Below are 22,073 nucleotides of genomic sequence, written 5' to 3'. Positions count from 1 at the left end.
GATGGCTGACTACTGCTGGATGATACACAGAGACGACATAGAAAAAGCTTAAGCAAAAAGCGACAAAACAAAGTTTGAAGACAAAAACAAAACAAGATATTAACGATTTTATCAATAATTATGGTTTTTGTTTCCATTATTGATTGATTTTATTGTTATTTTATTATGTAATTAAGACAAAAACAGTGATATCATCTACACTTCTTCGTATTTCACAATAAATATTGATGTACACAGGAGTATAATTAAGAATATAAAAGTATTATTAAAAAAAGCTTCCAATACCTTAATTTTTGCAGACCTGTGTAATTGGTGCTCCGATTTCAACTATCGGACATGCTGACCGCATCTAATATCATTACCATAATATGACAGTGTATGGGAATGATATTGGATGTTCCCAGCATGTCAGATAAATAGTCTATCAGTCAATTAATCTGAAGTGTATACCCAACATAACATCTGTGTCCCTTAATTTGCAGTATAATATGGACTCACATATAATATGGACTCATTGTTCTGAAGCGGACTGAAGTAAGAGCCAAGGTTAGGATTTTCTCCTGAATTACATATTACCCTCCAAAAATATCCAAGACTGAGCTTTAATCAAATATTTTGTAAACACAAAAAAGCTGATCAGAAACCAGCGAGACAGGATGTCGTGAAAAGGTCGACATTGACGACATTCGGTCGACAGCTATGCAGACAGTCAAAATGTCGACATTAGGATTAGGCACTAGAGGGAGGGTCATTATTAGGGACAGGGGGCAAATACTGCATGAACGCTAGGGGTTTGGAGGTCCAACCCGGAGGTCACATGACTGCCGGTACCTTGAGCTGTTGGGAGTAGGCAATTCACCACTGGGCCACCAGGGGACGGTATGTAGGCATTCTAACATATAGACAATTCATCAAAGATGATGCCAAACAAGAGCGCTACTTAAACGCTCCTCATTAATACACCTAAAATGTACACTCTGCCTTGGAAATCTTAACCACCCAAATGAACATTGGGAGTCTGGGTTCTCTCATAGAATTTGACGGTAGATAAGAACCACTTGGCCCATCTAGTTGGCCCCATTTTTTCTCATATTTTCTAAATTTTACCCATGTTACTATATAAAGAAACAAACCCATTTGAAACGACAATTTGAAAAATTATTGGCAATTTAAATCTAGCGGTAAAATAGCCAAGATTGATAAGTGTCAAACTCACAGGATATTACATTTGGGCCCCTGTCTTCACACAATACTAAGGGTCATATTCAATTAGCGTTGAAAAGAGACGTAATTTTCGCTGCCTTTCATTTATCCCTGTATTCAATTTTAGTGTCTTTTCACTGGTGTGAAAACACAATGTAATAGGTGATAAAGCTTCGCCTATTAATACCCAGCGGAAAAAAGTGCAGAATTGGTGTTTTGAGGTGCGGAAACCACTCTGCACCCTTTGTACACCCCTCTTGATGCTAACTGCGTCAAAAAACTGCCTAAAAACACAAAGGACACCCCAAAAAAGCACTTTGAAAATGTGGGTGAAAAAAAGGGGGGTACAAAATCAAAAATTAGCGAAATAGCATCTGGGGGGGTCTGCAAGTATGAGGTAGATATTTTTTGGATTGCAGGTGCTTGCTGAAGGTGCGTTTTTGGCCCTTTTTAATGCTTACCTTTAGCGATTTTTACATATGCTTGCACCCATTTTCATGTACCCCAAATTTGATGGGACTACTCATTTTTCCCCAAAAAAGTAGCAAAATGCTATTCTTCACCACTTTACCAAAGACGTTAAATAGCACCGATTAAGACCATTTGAAAACCTCAAAATACCTTTAGCAGGGCTATTCAGGGGTACCCATAGTGAACCCCCATGTCAGACCATCTTTTGGGGGGTGCCAGGCTAATTTCCCCAAAAATGACAGGACTTTTAGCTGATTTCCTTTTCGCCGGCTCAAAATTTAATACGGGGTAACGCGGGGAAGTGCGTGATAGTTTATTGCAGCCGCCGATGACGGCAACGGACTTTTCGCTTCAAATTAAATATGGCCCAATGTAGGAAAATAAATTGGCGGTATAAAGGAAACTCAATCATTACCAAAATATTCAAACTCAGTCCTCCATATAAAAATCTTTTAATGCTAGTACCATACACTTTTTATTGCGCAAATCATGATTTTCAAACAAAGCCCACAAATGCTGGAATTGCAAATCTGTGCAACCACACTTTTTGTATCCAATTCGATTTTTCCAACCATTAAGACATACTGGTCACATCCCCTATCTGAGGGATTAGCATGGAGTATAAGTGAGGATCTTAGGACAGGTTTAGCGAACAATGCAAGGATATGTGATCATTGAAATCACCTAAGGGCAGATGGGAAAGGTGCTAGTACAAGGCAGAAATCTTTACCCTAAAGTGTATTTTACATACAGTACATAAATACAACGGAAAGTGGTGATGGTACCTGGACTGCACACCCCATAATAAGAGGTGCTACCATACTAAGACTAGCAGTGCCATGCAGGACAAAAAAAAAAGCAAATGCAGGTGCACACTTAGTATTCTTAGGGGTATATTTACTAAAGTGAGAGTTTTAGAAGTACAGATGTTGCCCATATCAACCAGATTCTACTTAACATTTAACTAGCAGCTTGTAGAAGATAATAGCTAGCATCTGATTGGTTGCTATGGGCAACATCTCCACTTCTAAAAACCCTTAGTGCTTGGAGTGTGCACCTGCATTTCCCTTTTTATCCTGCATGGCACTATCTCTTATTATGTTTAAAATTATGGTGAGCGGTCCGCCGCCGCCCCCCCCTCCTTTCTATCTGAGATTAGTACAGATGCGTCCACATACATCTATCCTCAAATCCAAACAGCACCACGAACTTTGCGACTTAGCCATGCCATGTGAGTTTTTCTTAGAACATGCACCTTAATATGCTACTTTATATTGATCCTTTAGTGACAAAAATATGAATACTGAGTACTTAGAACACCAACGAATGCAAAATTCAGGAAAAATAATGCAATCTGGGCAAAAGGCAAAGTACAGGTCCTATATGAGTGACTTGCGCCACGCATCGTTATTCTTATTTTGCTAATAAACCTCTTTTGTTGCTGAACTATGGGGGTGATTAAGAATCGGACGGAATTGCAAAACTGAAGGCAGGCAGCTTCGCAATTCCGTCCTTGCAAATATACAAATTCAGCAGGAGGTATATGACATCCCCCGCCGCATTTGCGATCCCAGCATTGCGACAGGTCGCAGGCTGGGATCACCATCGCGACCATCAGTGGTCAATGGTCACGATGGTGGACAGCACCAGCCTCAGCTTACTCAGGCTGGCCGGCTTGCAAGGCCAGGAAACTTTGTCAGTCGACGCAGTCCATGGCCTTGCCACTCCCGGAAAACGGGGCGGACACACCCCCCGTTTCCGGGAATCCCAGCGACCCCGCCCTGCCCCTTAAATGCCTCTGCTTGTCAATCAGGCAGAGGCATCGAAGGAGCTGCATATGATTAATACCCCTTTTACACCAAACAAATACCCGGGTTATTGCCAGGTCGATCCGGGTTGAGGCTCCCAAAAAAATAACCCGGGTCGATTTACCAGGCAATCTAACTCGGGTTGAGAGCAGGGTTGAAAACGGGTTGTTTCCGGGTCATGAGGCAGTGTAAACGGGTGCTACCCTGCTTATTTGACCCGGCTACCTCTGAATAATGCTGATTGGAGCTTCTGGGGCACCGGTAGATGATGTAATTTGTCAGTGCCCTGCATAGAGAGACTCACATGAAGCCATCGCTTGCCTGCCTAACCTCCTGCACCACAGCAGCCTGACCAGCAGCCACAAAAGCAGGCAGGCACACAGCCTGCCATAGCCAGAACTGCAGCCTGCACCACAGCCTGACCAGCAGCCACAAATGCAGGCTGATACACAGCCTGCCACAGCCAGAACTGCAGCCTGCACCACAGCCTGACCAGCAGCCACAAATGCAGGCTGATACACAGCCTGCCACAGCCAGAACTGCAGCCTGCACCACAGCCTGACCAGCAGCCACAAACGCAGGCTGATACACAGCCTGCCACAGCCAGAACAGCAGCCTGTAGCAATGCTGGAAACAGTCCCCACCCCTCTCTTTTGTTGCCTTTTGTGACCATTTTTAATGACTTCTATAGAGAAAAGCAGGGATTACCCGGGTTCAGTGTAAACGGGGCAAACCCGGGAATAACCCGGGTCGAGTTGCAGTGTAAACGGGGTCTGAAGCCGAGTTCAACCCGGGATTGACCAGTGTTAAAATTCCAGGGTCGGACCCAGGATTTTGGTGTAAAAGGGCTATAAGCAGGACCCACTCTGCACACTAGCAGAATGGGTCCTGCGCACGCGCAGATTCACGATAATCAGGAACCTGCATTCAGCATTGCATGAAAGAATCAGCCCCTATGTACTCATATGCTAAATGCTGTGTAAGTAATCATCCCAGGATACTGGAGGAAGGAATGAACCCTATTATCCTAAGAAAGGCAATTTATATTATCACAGGCAAAGATTATGGAGAAGCCACATATGCCCGCACAAACACCAACAGTGTTCTCCCCAGGCTGTTTTTCGCGGGTGCACCACCCGGCAAGAAACAGCCTACCATCCGGCACTTTGGTAGCCTGCACAGTAGGGACAGTATCTGGCAGCTGTATAAAAAGAACCAGATCCTACAGACTTTGCAGCTTTTTTATAATCAGATGACTGGGCCTCTAAGAGGAGAATCAATATATAAAATGTTATTTCAAGGTTAAATCATTATAAGGTCAGGGTTTAAAACATATTATTGCAAAGGCCCCCACCCGGCTACTTCTTGATGCCACCCGGCTGGAAACATTTTCTGGGGAGAACACTGACCAATGATAAACACCAAACAATATGGAATTCATGGATTAGGTAATGAAGCTCAAGTCTGAACATTACACGTGAGATTTCTTATGTCAAAACTTACCATAAACTTATTCTCTATGGCAAGGAAGGGGAAACTCAGGCCCGGGGGGTCATATAAAGCCCCCAGAATCATTTGGTCTGGCCCTCTGAGCTTTATTCTGCTAGCCTCATTTGGTTAGCAGGGTGCCTAGAATGGCACCCTGCAGCCAGAATCTATGCAACAGTGCCGCCTGGAGCATCCTTAGGAAGCATCAGACGGTCACACCGATGCCCTTACAGCTCCCTGGAGCATCCCGATTGCGGCCACGCACAAGTGTGACGTCACATGGAGGGGGTGTGGCCTGCACCGGCCCAGCAATAATGTTATATGTATCAAAATGGCCCTCGGCAGAGAAGAAGGTTCCCCACCCCTGATCTATAGCATCATTATGGCCCATAAGGAAACATAGAAACCATAAACTGTTATAGATTTGGTTGACTTGTTATACTGTATCCTATATCCCATTTATTGTGTATCCATTACCAAACTTCTTCATTCTTGTAAATAAACTTACAAAAAAAAACTGAAAAAGGTTAGGGAAAATGAGAACTATAATATTTTATGTTCTTATATACTGTATAAAAGAGCAGAAAGAGGCTGCATTTTCATCTTCTTAATAATAGGACAGATTATCGACTTTCTGTGCAGAGAATGCGTGCCTACATTTATGTGACAGCGCATTATATGGGAAGGTGCACATTTGGAGATCTTGGTGTGAATATGACCATATGTCCTGGCTCTGTGTAATATAAAGGACGCTTTAAAGAGCAGGCAAATCACAAGTATGCCCAGTACAAAAGGGAAGGTCTTCTCCATAGCAGGAGATATGGTAATAATGTAGATGGCAAAGGGTGGTCATGGTTGCCAGCAGCTACACATTCTACAATTACCTGTTCATTATTTATGCCTGCACCTTTCAGTCTCTCTCCTCATTATAATAAAATACATACATTTCGTCTACAGCCAAATGAGGATGGTAGAATGCACCAAGCATTTGCAGTCTGACCAGGGGCGGATTGGCCATTATTTTCCCGATGGGCCGAGAGGACTGTGGGACGCCTGTCTTATGTTGCCCCAGTAGCACATCTCCCTTGTTTGACAGGCAGCTCACTGGCGACTGACAGCGGCCCAGCCATGGAGGAACTCTGCCAGTCCCCACTCCACACACAGAAAGTACTGTGCCATGATACAGCCTGCCATTAAGTTATGCCAGGCTCTGACTGTCCCCAGCTCGGCTCCTCCTCCCAGACTCTGAAGTCTCTGCATTTTCAAGGTGAGCCACGCCACCGTCAGGCGCAGATTAGCGGTAGACTTAAATTTTTTTGGTGCGTTTTACTTTAAGTTTCTTAAAATTCGTGCCCCAGCCAGCGCTGATTGGGAGCCGGCCCCATCACCTGTTTACTAGAGACGGAGCAGGAGAGAGCCTCCCAGTGACAGCTGCTGCCTTAGACTGACTTCCTCCTGGGCTGGGCACAAAACTATTCCTTTCTCCTCCTACCTAACTACTTCTAAAAGACAGGCAAGATGAGATCCAGATTCATCAGCAGCCAGAGTTTGAAGGACTGATCAGGAGGCTGCTGTGCGAGCATGCGGTGCTGCAGCGAGTGTGCAGAAATGGTCAGTGCTCCCATCACAGTGTCTGCCCCTTCTCCAGCACAATTATTGACCCCCCCCATCCAAGTGTCTCCCATCTTGCCAGCCCAGTGTCTCCCTCCATCCCTCCCCGCCCACTGCACCTATCTCACTGCCCCCACCTAGAATCCCCCAGCCAGTCTAGTCACAGTAAACACCTACCCTAATCCAGCACAGTGTCGGCCACCATCTCACTGACTCTCCATTGCAATGCCTCCCCCCTTCCCTCTCCAATCAGCCCACTGCACCCATCTAACTGCCTCCAGCAAGTGACCCCCAGCCAGTCCAGTCCCAGTGTCCTCCCCTCATTCAGCTCAGTGTACCCCCTTCTCCAGCCTTGTGTTCCTCCCTCCATTATCTTGCTGCCCCACTTCCAATCCAGCCCAGGACCTACCCATTCGCAATGCCTCCACCCCATCCTGCCCCGTGTCCCCCACCATCTCACTGACCCCAAAATGCAGTGTCTTCCACCCTGCTAGCCCATTGTCTTCCCCCTTACCTCCCCAAAAAGCACAAAGCCTCATCTAACTGCCCCTCAGCAAGAACCTCCCAGCCAATCAAATGACAGTGTCCCCCCTAATTCTACCCAGACTACTGAAGACCTGAGGTAAATCCATAAACATAGGATCCACAGAACACCATACCAGTCATCTGTTTATAAAAGGACAAGACAGAAGATAAGCTGGGCAACTACTTTTTAACATCTGTTTAGGAAGTTGTTTATTTCACTAGGGAATTTTTTTTCTGGAGATTTTAGAACTTCATGTCCGTATCCTAATTAGGGAGCGATTGTCCAATCTTGTTTATTTTATATTGGTTTGTGGTTGGTGATTAACTTTTTTTTGGATTTGAGCAGCACTCAGAGAGCGGGTGATACCACTTTATTTTGTGCTATCGCCCTCAGCCAGCCAGCCTCTGCCTCACCCCATCACTGGCTGCCTCTCCCTGTCACCCTCTAATTTACCCACTGCCAGTCATCCTCTCCCTGTCACCCACAGCCTTTTATCCTCTCTGTGTCATGCACTGCCTCTCCCCACCCCTTACTGCCTCTCCCCATCACCCCTCCCTGTCACTTACTGCCTCTCCTTGTCACTTACTGCCTCTCCCCGTCACCCTCTTCCCATCAGCCCTCCTTGTCACTTACAGCCACTCTGTCACCTTTGCCCTGTCACTTACTTTCCTCCTTGACACTCTTTGTCACCCTCTGCTTTACCCTGTCACCAATTATCTCACCCCATCACCTACCTGTCACCCACGGGCTCTCTAAGTCACCCAATCCCTCCCCTGGTGTCACCGACTACCTCCCCCGGTCATACATTTCCTGGCATTACCCACTGCCTCTCCCTGTCACCCATTGCCTCTCCCCATCAATTACTGCCTCTTCCTTGCATAAACTACTGACTCCCCTTGTCACCCTATCCTGCCACTCTCTGCCTTTTTTAGGCACTAAGGGGGAGGGTTAGATTTAGGGTGCGGGGAGGGCGAGGTCAGGTTTAGGCACTGAGAGGGGGATTCAGACCACAGGGATCCCGAACGCCGGCATCCCATACCCAACCCATGTAAATAATGTCATGGCACGGACAGGTGGGATGAATGCACCAATACAATGGCACAGTGAAATAAAGAGTAGTGATGCATCTGCTGTCACTGCTGAGCACAGTAAAACAAGACACTGACTTCTATAGTGGTGCACTATCACCGTTATCTCCAGGTGTAGTGATGTACTAATCCCACCTATTTTGGTGTTAGTTCCGCCTGCAGCTGCTTTGGTGCCGCCAATGTGAGCCCACTTCTAGAAATATTTCCAGGGCTACTTTTAGTTCCCAATTCGCCCGAGTGTGACCCACACTTGGCCAACTCTTCCAGCGCATCTGAAGCATGTAGGCGCGGTATGCAGAGCACTGTATACACAAACAATAACAGTGATCTGTGCTGATCTTCTGACAGTATATACCAAAAAATACAAAACAATCCCTATAACAATTATTAATTGGGCACTGTTTAAGACCACACGTGCTAAGATACTACAGCATGTCTGGCCAGAATAGGTTTTCAAATAGATCTTTATAACTCTTATCCCCATCTGGAGCCAATCACATGGCCTAATGAGCCTCATGTATCTGCTACACAGGGTCTGATTCTGAGTTGTATGAAATGCTGATGGTCACAAGCAATTTTCTGCTACTGTACTTGCAGAGCTATTCATACCTGTGGTACGCCGCAGGGGGCCTGTTTCTGAATTGGGAACAAAGCAATAAAAAAAAAGCAAGTAACTTTGCATATGGGTAAAACCATGTTGCACTGCAGGTGGGGCAGATTTTAAATGTGCAGAGAGATTTAGATGCGAGACGCGTGCCCAAATCATAATTTATACTGCAGTGGAAAAATAAGATTTATGGTAGACTTACCTTTGTCATCTCTCTTTCTTCGAGGTTCATAGGGTCCACAGGGACACCATGGTTTGGTATGCAATCGGGAAGCCGGCTGACATTATACCGACAGCCGGCTTCCCGACTGTCATATCCCAGCGAGGGTTAAGTGACCGACATCTAGATGTAGACGCCACAAGAGGACAGCCACGGGGAGGGGGGGGGGGGGGTTATATTTAGGTCTCCCGGTGGGAGGGAAACTTAGGGTTAGGCACCCCCCTGGGGGGAGGTAAAGGTTAGGCGCCCCCCCAGGGGACTTGGGTTTGGGCACTTAGTGGGGGGATTAGGGTTAGGGTTAGACACCCCTAAGGGAGATTAGGGGGGTAGGTTAGGTTAGTTAGTACTTACCTGGGGACGATCGGAATTTCCAGTGCTGTCGGGCTCCCGCTGCCGGGATCTCTTCCACTGTCTGCCTGATGCTGCCGGGATGTGGCATGTGGCCGGCAGTATTACATACCGATTCCCATGGGGTATGTAGTTGGAGTAATCCATTGCAACAAACAGCTACAGCTTTCAAGCTCCCAGCATGCACAGGACCTCCTCCCTATATACCCCGCCCCCAGCCATTCAGTTCGTAAACAAGCCTAATGGCAAGAGACGGAAAGTGGAGAAGTACAATGTACACAAGAAACACTCTAAAAAAAAAAAAGAGGGAATTAGTGACACAAAAAGAAACCTCGAAGAAAAAGATTCAAAAAAGGTAAGTCTACCATAACTCTTATTTTCTTCTTCGGGTTTCATAGGGCCCACAGGGATACCATGGATATCCTATAGCAGTTCCCTTAAGGGTGGGGACGCTCCTGAGCAGAGAGGAGAATACGCCGCCCAAAGGAAGCATCCTGGGAGGCAAAAGCATCAAATGCATAGAATTTGATGAAAGTGTGGAACGAAGACCAAGTTGCCGCCTTGCACAACTGTTCTGCAGAGGCGCCCTGTCAAAACGCCCACGATGGTCACACAGACCGAGTAGACTGTGCTGACACAGTGTTTGGAACAGGGAGATCAGCCCGAGTATAAACATGAGAAATAGTCATACACAGCCACCGAGCCAGAGTCTGCTTGTTAGCTGGCCAGCCTTACTTATGAAAGCCATAGAACACAAAAAAATGCATCCGACTTCCTGATGGAGCTGGTACGATCCACGTAGATATGAAGAGCTCGAACAACATCCAGTGAAGCTTCACCTACAGAAAGGCCAGAAGACTGAAAGGCTGGGACTACAATTTCTTCATTCATATGAAAACGGGATACCACTTTTGGAAGGTAACCCGCCCTTGTACGGAGGACAGTTCTATTTTGGTAAAAAAAAAATCAAAAATGGAGAACGACATGAAAGCACTGCCAAATCAGAAACCCTGCAAACTGAGGAGAAAAAAGCTTCTTCGCTGTCAACCATTTGAGGTCCACTGTGTCTAAGGGTTCAAAGGTGGGAGTCTGCAGTGCCCTGAGAACCAAGGATAAATCTCACGATGCCACCGGGGGGACAAAGGGCGGTTGCAGATGGAGAACACCCTGAAATTTTTTTTCTAACATCCGGCAATTTTGCGCTAAAACCAAACTGACAATGCAGAAACCTGAATTCTCAAGGTAGCCAGGCGAAGACCTAAGTCTAGTCCAGCTATTAATGTTATACTGCCGCCTTCTTGCTTGAATTTTCAGATGACCCTTGGCAGGAGGGAGTTTGGAGGAAACAGGTATGCCAATTTGAAGTCCCATCTCACAGCCAGAGCATCCACGAAGGCAGCTGAGGGGTCCCTTGTGGTTGTGGCGTGATGCCATAAGGTCTAGGTCCGGTAGTCCCCACTTGTCTAGCAGGAGCTGAAAGACGTCCGGAGCCCATTCTCCGGAGAGTATGCCCTGACTACTTAGAAAGTGCGCTTCTCAGTTTAGGATTCCTGGGATGAATACTGCAGAGATTGCTGGAAGATGGCGTTCTGCCCATACCAGAATGTTCGCCACTTCCTTCATGGCAGCCGGACTTAGTTTGCCTCCCTGATGATTGATGGAGGCCACTGTAGTTGCTTTGTCAGATTGAATCTGGACAACTCTGCCCTAAAGGAGGTCCTGCGCCAGAATGAGCGGCCTGTGCACTGCACGAAGCTCCAAAATATTTATGGGCAGGTGACTTTCCTGAGCTGTCCCATCTTCCCTGAAAAGGTGTGATGACCAGTCACCCGCCCCATCCTCACAGACTTGCATCCGTGGTGAGGAGTACCTGGGATCCATAATGGGCGACCCTTGTTTAAATGAGTCGTCCGCAGGCACCATGCGTGGAGAGGCAAACCTCTGGCGAGATGCGGATCGTTTGAGACTTTATCAGATGATACAATCCCAATGAGACATCCCAATGAGACAGAATCCAACGTTGCAGGGACCTGGAATGGAACTGATAAGCCACCATGTCAAAGGTGGATACCATGGACTCCAGTACCTGCATTGCTAAGTGAACTAACACTCTCCGATTGCGGAGCAGCTTGCATATCCCTTGTCCACTGCAGCAATCTTGTCCACTGGTAAAATAATCATTTTCCCCAGGGAATCCAGCAGTGCCCCCAAATGTAAGATCTGCTGAGTTGGAGAAAGAGAAGAGTTTTTCCAATTGATTATCCAGCCGTGCTCTTGCAGACATGCAATGGCAATTTGGAGATGGTGTTGTAAAAGCTCCGGATATTGCGCCAATATCAGGAGGTTGTCCAAGTATGGTAGTATCCCGACTCCTTGTCGCCTGAGTTGAGCCGCCATGACTGCCATTATCTTTGTGAAACACCCGAGGGGCTGTGGACAGACCGAAGGGCAGAGCCTGAAATTGGTAATGTTGCTAACCCACAGCAAACCTCAAGGAACTTTTGGTGAGATCATGCAATAGGTACATGCATATACGCATCCTGTATATCCAGGGAAACCATGAAATCTCCAGGCTCCATTGCCAGCATAATTGACGGTAGGGTTTCCATACGGAACTTAGGCACATGGATGAATTTGTTGAGAAACTTCAGATTCAGAATAGGGCGATGAGACCCATTTGGTTTCAGGATCAAAAAACTAAATTTGAATAATAACCCCTTCCTTTTTGCATCAGAGGAATGGGAATTATAACTCCTGACCTTAGGAGGGCACAAATAGCCTCTTGGAGGGCCAAGGCCTTGACTGGGTCTGAAGGAAGAGTTGTACAAAAGAACTTCTGAGGGGGATGCCTCAGGAACGTGAGGGCGTATACGTGAGAGACCACTTCTCAAAACCCAAGCATCCGTAGTTGTCTGATGCCAGTCATAAGATAACTGGAGAAGTCGGCCTCCTACCCTGAGATCCCGCAGGGGGAGGCCCGTCCCATCAGGCAGCGGGCTTACCGTCCGGCTTGGAGGTTGGACGTTTGACTGACCAAGATTTTCTGATCTGCGGTTTCTTGCGGGAATTATCTTGTCTGGAGAAAGACTGTTCCTTTGCCCTTCCTTGCGGGCGAAAGGACCGAAATAACGACTGCCTAGGGTAGTCGTAGATGGCAACCCAGCAGATTTAGATGCTGCCAAAGTAGTCACTATGTTATCCAATTTTGATCCAAACAGTACCTTCCCAACAAAAGGAAAGGACTCAAGGGCTTTCTTGGACCCTGTATCTGCCTTCCTGGTTCTTAGCCAAAGGGTTCTCTGAGCAGCAATCGAAGACTCTTAGAAGCCAAAACATCTGCACCAGTAACTGCCTCTCCAACATACGCAGCTGCTTCTCGCATTTGGCAGAGATAAGACGGTTGTTCTCTGGTAGCATCTGGCATACTATCTTCCAGAGAGGTCGTCCATTCTTCCATAGCCTTGGACACCCAGGCTATAGCCATGGCCGGACTGGTAATAGCTCCAGATAATGAAAAAGATGATTTCACATAGAAAGCTTGAAAACTATCTGTAACCGAGTGAGGATGCGGAAGGAAAAGGCACCAGAGAGGGGACATCCACCAAGGATTGGTGGTCTTCCTCACCTGAGTAAGAACCGGAACTCTGAGTACAAGAGTCTGATGATGATGCAGTGTTAGGATCCTGAGGCAATGCCTGAAGGGATACTCTCTTATGCTTTTGCTTTACCACAACTAGTCTATTCTCTTGCATTACTTGCTGAGCGGCCTTATATGGCAGCATACTCTGACTAGAGTGAGCCGAAGCATCAACCCAAAAGGATTCATGGGAGACATATACATAGAAGAATGTAAATGCTGTGGTTACCCCATAGTTGGAGGCAGTACCGTTGCCGGAGCCTGTGAAGCTGCTGCACGGGTCCACCAAATGCGACTAAAACCAGAGACCAAGAGGCCACCCAAGGTGGTTCTTGTCTACTGGATTGGAGAGGTGGCTGTTTACAAGAGCCAACACACAAACCATCTTACATAAATTCCTGCTCCGACAGGGCTGCCAAACAGGATATACATGATACTAGCGTAGGAGGCTCAACCTCTTTCTTCCCCATGCCTTTAGACATAACACTATGTATCAGTCTACACAAGTAAATGTGAAAAGACAAATGAAAAACCCCACACACCTGTACAGAGAGATGAGGAGAAACACAGTGATAGATATATCTGACAGTTTAGAAATAAAAGGCAGTACAGCAGCTAGCATTAAAGTCACATACAATGCATATATAAATTCAAATGTGCATGCAAATAGGCTCTGAATCAACTGACCAAACCCCCAGGGGCTTGGTAGGATATAGAACACTGTATACCTGACCCAAGGAAGAGGCCTACAGGGAGACTGACCTACACCTCTGAGAATCAACAGCTTTCAGCAGAGCACCATAGGTGGACTGTTAGCATCTCAATACACGAGGTGGTCAGAAATAACAAACCAGACGCAGGAATCCACACAGGAAGTTGCGTCTGTGTTGGGGGGAGGAGTGGCTGTGGGAGCGCCCATCTCCCCTAAGCTGGGTTAACGGCACGGGTACGCTGGCCTCACAGTTGTAGACGCTACTAGTGAGTCTACTACCCATCCTTGGCGTCAGACAATAAGGCCCCGGCGGTCTTAGCAAGGACGCGGCTCATTGGTCCTCACTAGCAGCAGCCTCCGGTGCGTCTCCTACACCGGAAGCCAGGACTGCAGTGCACAATTCCAACAGCTTCTTTGCTGCCATTCTTGACACCAGGCCCTCCTTCAAGAGTCTTCGCCCTGTGTCATGCTAACAGTAAAGCATCCTGAGACAATTCATGTGTGGGGTTGCTTCTCAGCCAAGGGAGTGGGATCACTCACAATTTTGCTTAAGAACACAGCCATGAATAAAGAATGGTACCAAAACATCCTCCAAGAGCAACTTCTCCCAACCATCCAAGAACAGTGACGAACAATGTCTTTTCCAGCATGATGGAGCACCTTGTCATAAGGCAAAAGTGATAACTAAGTGGCTCGGGGAATAAAACATCAAAATTTTGAGTCCATGGCCAGGAAACTCCCCAGACCTTAATCCCATTGAGAACTTGTGGTCAATCCTTAAGAGGCGGGTGGACAAACAAAAACCCACAAATTCTGACAAACTCCAAGCACTGATTAGGCAAGAATGGGTGGCCAGTAGTCAGTATGTGGCCCAGAAGTCGATTGACAGCATGCCAGGGCGAATTGCAGAGGTCTTGAAAAAGAAGGGTCAACATTGCAAATATTGGCTTAATGTAATGGTCAATAAAAACCTTTGACACTTATGAAATGCTTGCAGTTTAACTTGTAACATCTGACAAAATGGTCTAAATATATATTATATATATATATATATATATATATATATATATATATATATATATATATATAAAAATTCTGTGGCCCACCAAGAGTATTTTCAGGTTTCTTACACTCTAATAGAGTGTTACTAATGAAGAAAATCTCTGGCACTGCCACTAGGAGCTCCAGTGCCACTGTCCAAGTACTCGAAAGTGTTGATCTGAAGAAAAAAAAATGTGGAACCATTTTTTAGGTCCTAACACACAAGTCTCACACCTCTGGACTAAATAACAGCTGAGGATACGACAAAAACTGCTAAAAGCAACAGGCTTCATAAGCATTTGCTATGAGAAGAGACCCTCCAATGTAAAATTTATAATTTGTCAAAATCCCAAAATACTGAAAAGAAGATTTCCACTCACGCAACAAATTCATGATAGAATATGTACACACGCAGAATCACAGAAATATTTATATGAATTTCAGTATAATAATTTTGATAATATTGATGAATACTGTATAGCATAAAAAGGACATCAGTGGAGAAATAGAACATTATTAAATATCCTATAATCACAGTAGAAAAAGCAATTGATTTACAATAGGAAAAAAAACGATTGGAAATCCATCTTTTTCGTGTGACATTTAACTTCACCACTTAAAGCATCACTTTTTCAGCAGACTTGCAGTGCTGTTATCAGGGAATTTTTATTTTTTGTGTTTTAAACACTTACCAACTACGGGACAGCTAACTATTTAACGGCATTTTAAAATAACATACATTAAACGGTGGGAAAGACCTTTTGAGAGCGCCGACAGCCGGGGTGGCCTAGACCTGTTTTATTTGGTTCTTCGCATCCAAATCACAGCACTAATTTTGCATTGAGAGTAGATACTGGGATATCACTGCCAAAATATGTCCCAGCAGAGGAAATACACAATGCAGACATCTTGCTTCTATTATTAGATCATATAAACGGTATATATATTTGAAGCAGCTATTACATGCAGTTTAAACAATCTTTAAGACCAAGCAACTCAGGCTCTAACAAGTTGGGGGGGAAAAAAAATAAATAATTTTTCTTTCATTTTTTAATGCACATTTTTTGCATGGCAGCCACAGTTTATTTTATTTATTTATTTATTAACAGTTTCTTATATAGGGCATATTCTGTAGCGCTTTGTTATGACAACACCATGACAGAGGGTGTCCTGAAATAGGATTTGGAGCCATAACTAGACTTTTTGGTGCCATGTGCCAGAAAGAGCATTGCCGCCGAAAAAGGGCCACGGCCTCATGGGGAAGGGCCAGGGATAGGGGAGACCAAGGGATGCTGGGGATAAAAGAAGAGGAAACTACAAGTGAGAATGATAAACAGGAAAATTTACAGGCGCCAACAGCACCACCTGCCCTGCGGTGCCCTGTGCCATGGCACAGGTCGCACTACCCTAGTTACGGCCCTGTTTGGAGCAATGCTAACTGTCCTTTTTTCCCCCAAACCTTCATGCACATTCTATTAAAACAACAAACAAATACAGCGCCAACAAATTTAGTTGCACTTTACAATTGGGATTGTTCAGCTGGCCCAATATAATTGTTTTCACATAACAGTTGGAATGAAAATCTGGTGAGGTATGAAAGCAAATGACAATCAGCAATTTGCTCCCAAACACCGGAAAATGGACAAAAACTTGTCTGAACAAATCGTTTAGATCAAACATTTAACAAACTTGTCTGAACGACCATTTTCATCTGTTTTCTAGCATATAGGAGCAAATTGCTGATCATCAATTACTCCCATACGTTACCAGATTTTCAATCCAACCAATCAACTACTTGGATGGTTGGACAGAAAATCTTTAGGTGTGTACCCAGACTAAAGCTGCATACACACGGAGCGATCAGACAACGATCAGATATCATTGTCTGATCATCCTTCATGTGCTGGATGTTCGATATCGAACATCCAGCACATGCACCAACCCCCAAACAACTATAACAACCCGCGATCCCTATAGTAATCAGGCTAACCTGGTCGATATCGACCTGGTTGGCCTGCATGCACGGGCGATGGACGATATCGACCATCCGTGCCCGCTCATCAACCATCGTTTGGAGGTTGGAAGGGCCCAAAAACAGGACTATATGATCGATAACGATATATCGATATCATTATCGTTCTTATCGTCCTGTTATATCTGACCGTGTGTACGCACCATTAGTCAAATCACATATCTGAACTATTTTTTGGGACAGGTCAAATTATTTTGATTGTTTGTGACCACACAATACAACTGCATGATTTTATCAACTAGGATTTAAAACACTGGCTTTGCAGCATGCATTATAAACACACTAGATATTAAATTGCTTTCCTGAAGACAAATTACAAACAACTGCATCACAAGATAAACTAAAATATCAACTATATTTACTGTGATGTCATGAGGTTGGGTTAGGCAACCGGGTTAGGCATGATATATCGACAGTCATAATGTCAACATTAATCATGTAGACAGTGATCAAACACTGACATGTTAGAAAGTCGACATTGTTCCTGGGGGCCCAGCGGAGACTCACTAAAGCTGGGCACACACTAGACGATATGCCGCGACAACATATCGTCCACATCAGCAAGTGTCTACCCACTATGAGCGACCATGCACGCTCCCACAGGGTCATTCATCGCATCAACAAATCAAGCCTACATGCTGCCCAATCTGTCAATTTGATGAACGACACCATGCTTGTAGAGGAGGCTGGTGAACAACAGATCGTATGGTCGTTCAACAGGTCGTGTGATGACAAGCATCCGCACGATATGTCGTTCATCGCATCGTGCGTTGGCTGGGTCGCCTAGGCTTAGGCATCCCTCGGTAGACTTAGATTTAGGCTGCGGGGAAGGGGGGGGGGGGGGGTTAGGTTTAGGCACTAGGGGGAGAGGTTAGGGTTATGCACCCTTACAGTAGGGCTAGGGTAGGGTTCCTAACCTAAATTAGCGATCGGGATCTTCACCCTTGCCGGGCCATGCGGCCGGCGGTATTACATGGTACTTCCAGGGGAGACCTCTGATACTCTAACATTTCTCCCCTAACCCTCAGCTCCCCCTGTAGCCTCTCTCTACCCTTCTGTCGCACAGCCTAACGTCAACATTCTGACAATGTTCACCTGTCGACATTTTAACAATGTTGACATAGTGATGTTGACCTTTTAACTGTATCCCTTTGCAAACATACTGGCACTGTGGCTGCACATAGAGTGACTATGACTGGAGTAAACACGCTATAGTGACGATCATATTTAGCATATTTACTAATTACTAAACTTGGTTTATGATCCATACATCTTAATTGCTAATCCATAAATTCACTGAAGAGTTTAGTCACAGTGAACAAAGTACAACCCTCATTTCCGTAATAAATCTCAGATAAGATTATCTACATCTAGAAATTATATGCTCCTATTATTCTACTGAACATCTTCTAGATACTGTTTTGATGGCTTTCTGTACTTAGAAAATGGCCTTAAAAATTAGTACCAGTCTGCCAGCTGGCCATACTACATTTATTAGTGGCAGTTTCTGTCTTTCCAACCTGGCCTAAATAATTACTGTGTAGAAATACAAACCTGCCAACGTAAGGCATTTTAGTAAGCGGTAATAAAAACAGACCAGATAACCACTACTGGAATATAATGTGGCATTACCCTATGCATAAACCAATCCACACACAGTGTATTTCTGCAAAGCAACTCAGTCAAGCTGTAAATCATAGCTAGAGCATAAACCTCCTAACCAGATAACCGGCTCCAGTTAAATAATCCAAGTGCATTGTGCTAACACTCCAGTTAGTTTATGTATATTGTTGAAGTCCAGTAATACACAGCAATGGATATAAATAACAATTAATAATGCTACCCATACAACAAATGAAAGCTGTTCAGATCAGCTGATGACAACTGTTGTGGGTGATTATTGTTCAGTGTACAGACATGGATGCTAATGGTTCACACCATGAGAATGGTTGAAAAAAGGTCAGGATACTTTAATTTATTATCAAACCTGTCCAATACCGACCGTCATTCAGCAGCTTCCATTCTGTGAAGTGCAGATCACCTACATACATCTTATGCTGCCCATCCACTAGAAGACAGGCAAAAGACTGCACGATTACAACATTGTAATCGTGCAGTCGTTTGTCAGTCTGTGAGGTGCCTACACTGAACAAGCAGTCGTTCAGTGAAGGCACATCACTCATCTGCTAACTTGCTCAACCTGACGTTGTCAGGTTGTCCAGCACGTTTGCCCGATTACAGATGTCTAAATGACCAGCGAGAGTATGCATCGCTGGTCGTTTTAGACATATTAGTGAACGATTTGCAAACGATTAATGAATGATTGAACGATAACGATATTGTTATCGTTCAATTTAATTGCATAGTGAATGGGCAGCTTTACAGTGAACGAGGCCCCGCACTGCAATTATAGTCTCATTACTTTACCCCTCACCCTTTCTATTGTCTGCACAATCGTACAGTCTATAGCCAGCTTTACTTGCCTAAAGTTGCAATCAGACTTATTAGTGACCTTTTACCTGATCAGCTAGTATCCCCTTAATAGAGACCAAGGAACCGAAAATACACAGCTTTACCAGGGCTCCTGCTTTTTTGTACAATACAGTACGACCGCAATGACCAATATGAGGCCGTAAGCACTGAGGTCACTGCTTCTTATTTATCCTCCCTTTCGTACACATTTTCACCAACAATGTTTGTTTTGTTTTTTTAATAGCAAACAAGTAAGGCCGGGTACACAACAGAACAAAGCCAAAATGACGCGATGGTCGTCCTAATTTCCCTTTCATGCTAGAACAAATTATACTGAGCTTGCACAATGTGTAGTCCTCCGAACGATGGCACCATATATAATGACAGAGCACTGTATCTTTTCTCCTGTACAGACTATGCAATCATTGTGTAGATTATTGGCAGTTCAGGTGATGTCTTCAGATGTCAAATTGGAGCTACATATTGCCTTGTCATCCAGTTGGCCTTACAAACCACATTATGTGCACCACAAAGTTCACCATATCTTCTGATTGACCGCGCAGCACGGCCAACCAGAAATTTTCATATACGACGCACAGGAGCATGCAATTGAGCAATAATGCGTACACACTGGACGATGTGGATGATTTTTCGTTCCAATTCGCCTCAAAATGACAAACTGTCCAATACACTGTCCAGTGCAAGGGAGGCCAACCCGCGGCTCTTTTGAGTTTCTGATGAGGCTCCCGGCTCGGCAGACCCCTACTAGTACTGAGAACGTGGTCTCTGAAGCGATCACAGACTAAAGAAGCCTCTGAACGCTTCGGAGCCCAGCGTTCCCAGTAATGCAGTGTGCGGGTGATGTCATGATGTCTCCTGCGATGTGAGGAGCGTGTGAGGCCTGCTGGATCCAGTTAGATCCAGCAGACTGCGGAAGCAACGGTGGGACTCGGGAGCCCTGATGGCGCGCATTGGTGCCAGCATGAAGACAGGCAAGTTTCTTCATGTTTTCTATATTGCTCTGGCTTGTTCTTTCACTTCAACAATGAATTATATTGGGAAGTTTATGTAAAATTGTGTATTATCAATGTGCTGGGCTCGCCCCCGGTGTGACTAAAAACGGGGGTGTGACACAAGGTCATGCTCCTGCGAGTATCATACCAAAGGTGTGCACACACAAATGGGGCAGGGCCTTGTAACAGCCATCAGCTCTTTAACTTGACCACAGATATATTTTGGCTCTTTGCCTCTGCCTGGTTGGCCACCCCTGGTCTAGTGTGTCCCCAGCTTAACTTCTGCAAGTACTGCACTACAAAAACAGAGAAGTTCCAGCAATATGAGGATGGAGCACATTAGTGACCAGGATTGCTACTTTAAGTCTTGCTACAAAGAACAGATTAGTGAAATTCCATGGCGGTAGTCCCTGCCCTGATATTTCATTACAGCATCCTTATTACCCGTCTCACTTCCCCCTGAGCCTGGCACAGGGGACTCCTCACTACCCCCTGACCCAGCACTGATGACTCCTCACTCCCCCCCTGACCCAGGACTGATGACTCCTCACTCCCCCCCTGACCCAGCACTGATGACTCCTCACTCCCCCCCTGACCCAGCACTGATGACTCCTCACTCCCCCCCGACCCAGCACAGGTGACTCCTCACTCCCCCCCCCTGACCCAGCACAGGTGACTCCTCACTCCCCCCCCCTGACCCAGCACAGGTGACTCCTCACTCCCCCCCCCTGACCCAGCACAGGTGACTCCTTACTCCCCCCCCTGGCCCGGCACTGAGGACTCCTCACCTTGCAGTTATCCTTCACCTCCTTGTCTTTCCCTTCTTCACAGAAACTGACAGGAGCCAGACCAGGAAGGTAGAAGGCTGCGCACCAGCCCGAGCACAGCAGCAGCAGAATCGCCGGTAGATAATTCTTGCGCCCAGGTGATACCTCCATCCTGGCGACGAGTACACACACGGACAGTCAGATGATGATGGCAGTTTCCCTGTGTGCGTCGTGAAGGATGACGTCACCGCACGGCGTGCGCGGCCCCGATGCGCTCGCGCAGTGCTGTAGTAACTGCTGCCGCCATGTCATGGGGGCGGCTCAGGGTAAAGTAATAGCTACAGAGAGAGAATCATAAGTGTAAATGATCTGCGCAGCTCCGGAAGTATAAAGAAATAAGTGCTGTCTGTCTTATATGGGGTTTAGGGGGAGATTTAACAAAAAATGGAGAGAATTGAAGTACTAACCAATCAGCTTCTGTCACGCTACCCAGGCTGTATGAAATAAAGGAAGTGAATAGATCCCCTTCAAAATGATAAATGCAGAAGCTTATTGGGCGATACTATGGGGGGGTATTCAATTTGATGGCGAAAAGTCCGAGGTCGGACTGATTTTTCTGGGATAAAGTGCCCGCTTTATCCCAGTATTCAATTAGGATCGTGCGAAAACGGGAGCCGGAGGAAAGGTAAGTATCAAAAAATTAAGGGAATTTTCGGGAAATGTTCCTTGGACCCCTAAAGATGTCCAGACATGGCGGATCACTATGGGTACCCCTGTTTTTGCATGTGGAAGGTTATCGGGGATTTTTAAATAGCAGCGGCAGGTGCATAAATGCGCCTGTGAAGAAGGGGTGCAGAATAGCACTTAGCTTTCTACTTCACGATCCATGGGGTATCCACAGGATACCTTGGGGTGTAGGTGATGACGTCAGGCATTGGGCACCATAGAGTTAAGTTTTAAGTTACCCAGGATGCACTAGGGTCCCCTCCTATACCCCGCCCCCGAGCAAAGGCTTCTCAGTTTCGTTGG

At 45.8% G+C, this 22,073-nt stretch overlaps 1 protein-coding gene across 1 annotated transcript in view; it reads right to left on the bottom strand.

Annotated features, from left to right (window-relative positions):
• The window catches only part of LOC148534771 (transmembrane 9 superfamily member 2-like), a 108,250-nt gene extending 86,893 nt beyond the window's left edge, over window positions 1-21,357 (bottom strand). Inside the window, exon 1 of the mRNA XM_088465785.1 lies at window positions 21,066-21,357. Within this exon, the coding sequence (XP_088321911.1) occupies window positions 21,066-21,215 (150 nt within the window). The 5' untranslated portion in view covers window positions 21,216-21,357. The remainder of the gene's footprint in view (window positions 1-21,065) is intronic.
• Between the last annotated feature and the right edge of the window lie 716 nt (window positions 21,358-22,073).

The sequence above is a fragment of the Taudactylus pleione genome, unplaced genomic scaffold (genome assembly GCF_031769625.1).
Source record: "Taudactylus pleione unplaced genomic scaffold, aTauple2 ptg000064l, whole genome shotgun sequence".
NCBI classification, from domain to species: Eukaryota; Metazoa; Chordata; class Amphibia; order Anura; family Myobatrachidae; genus Taudactylus; species Taudactylus pleione.
The sequence above is the reverse complement of the archived record's forward strand: the minus strand, read 5'-3'. Positions and strand labels throughout refer to the sequence as shown.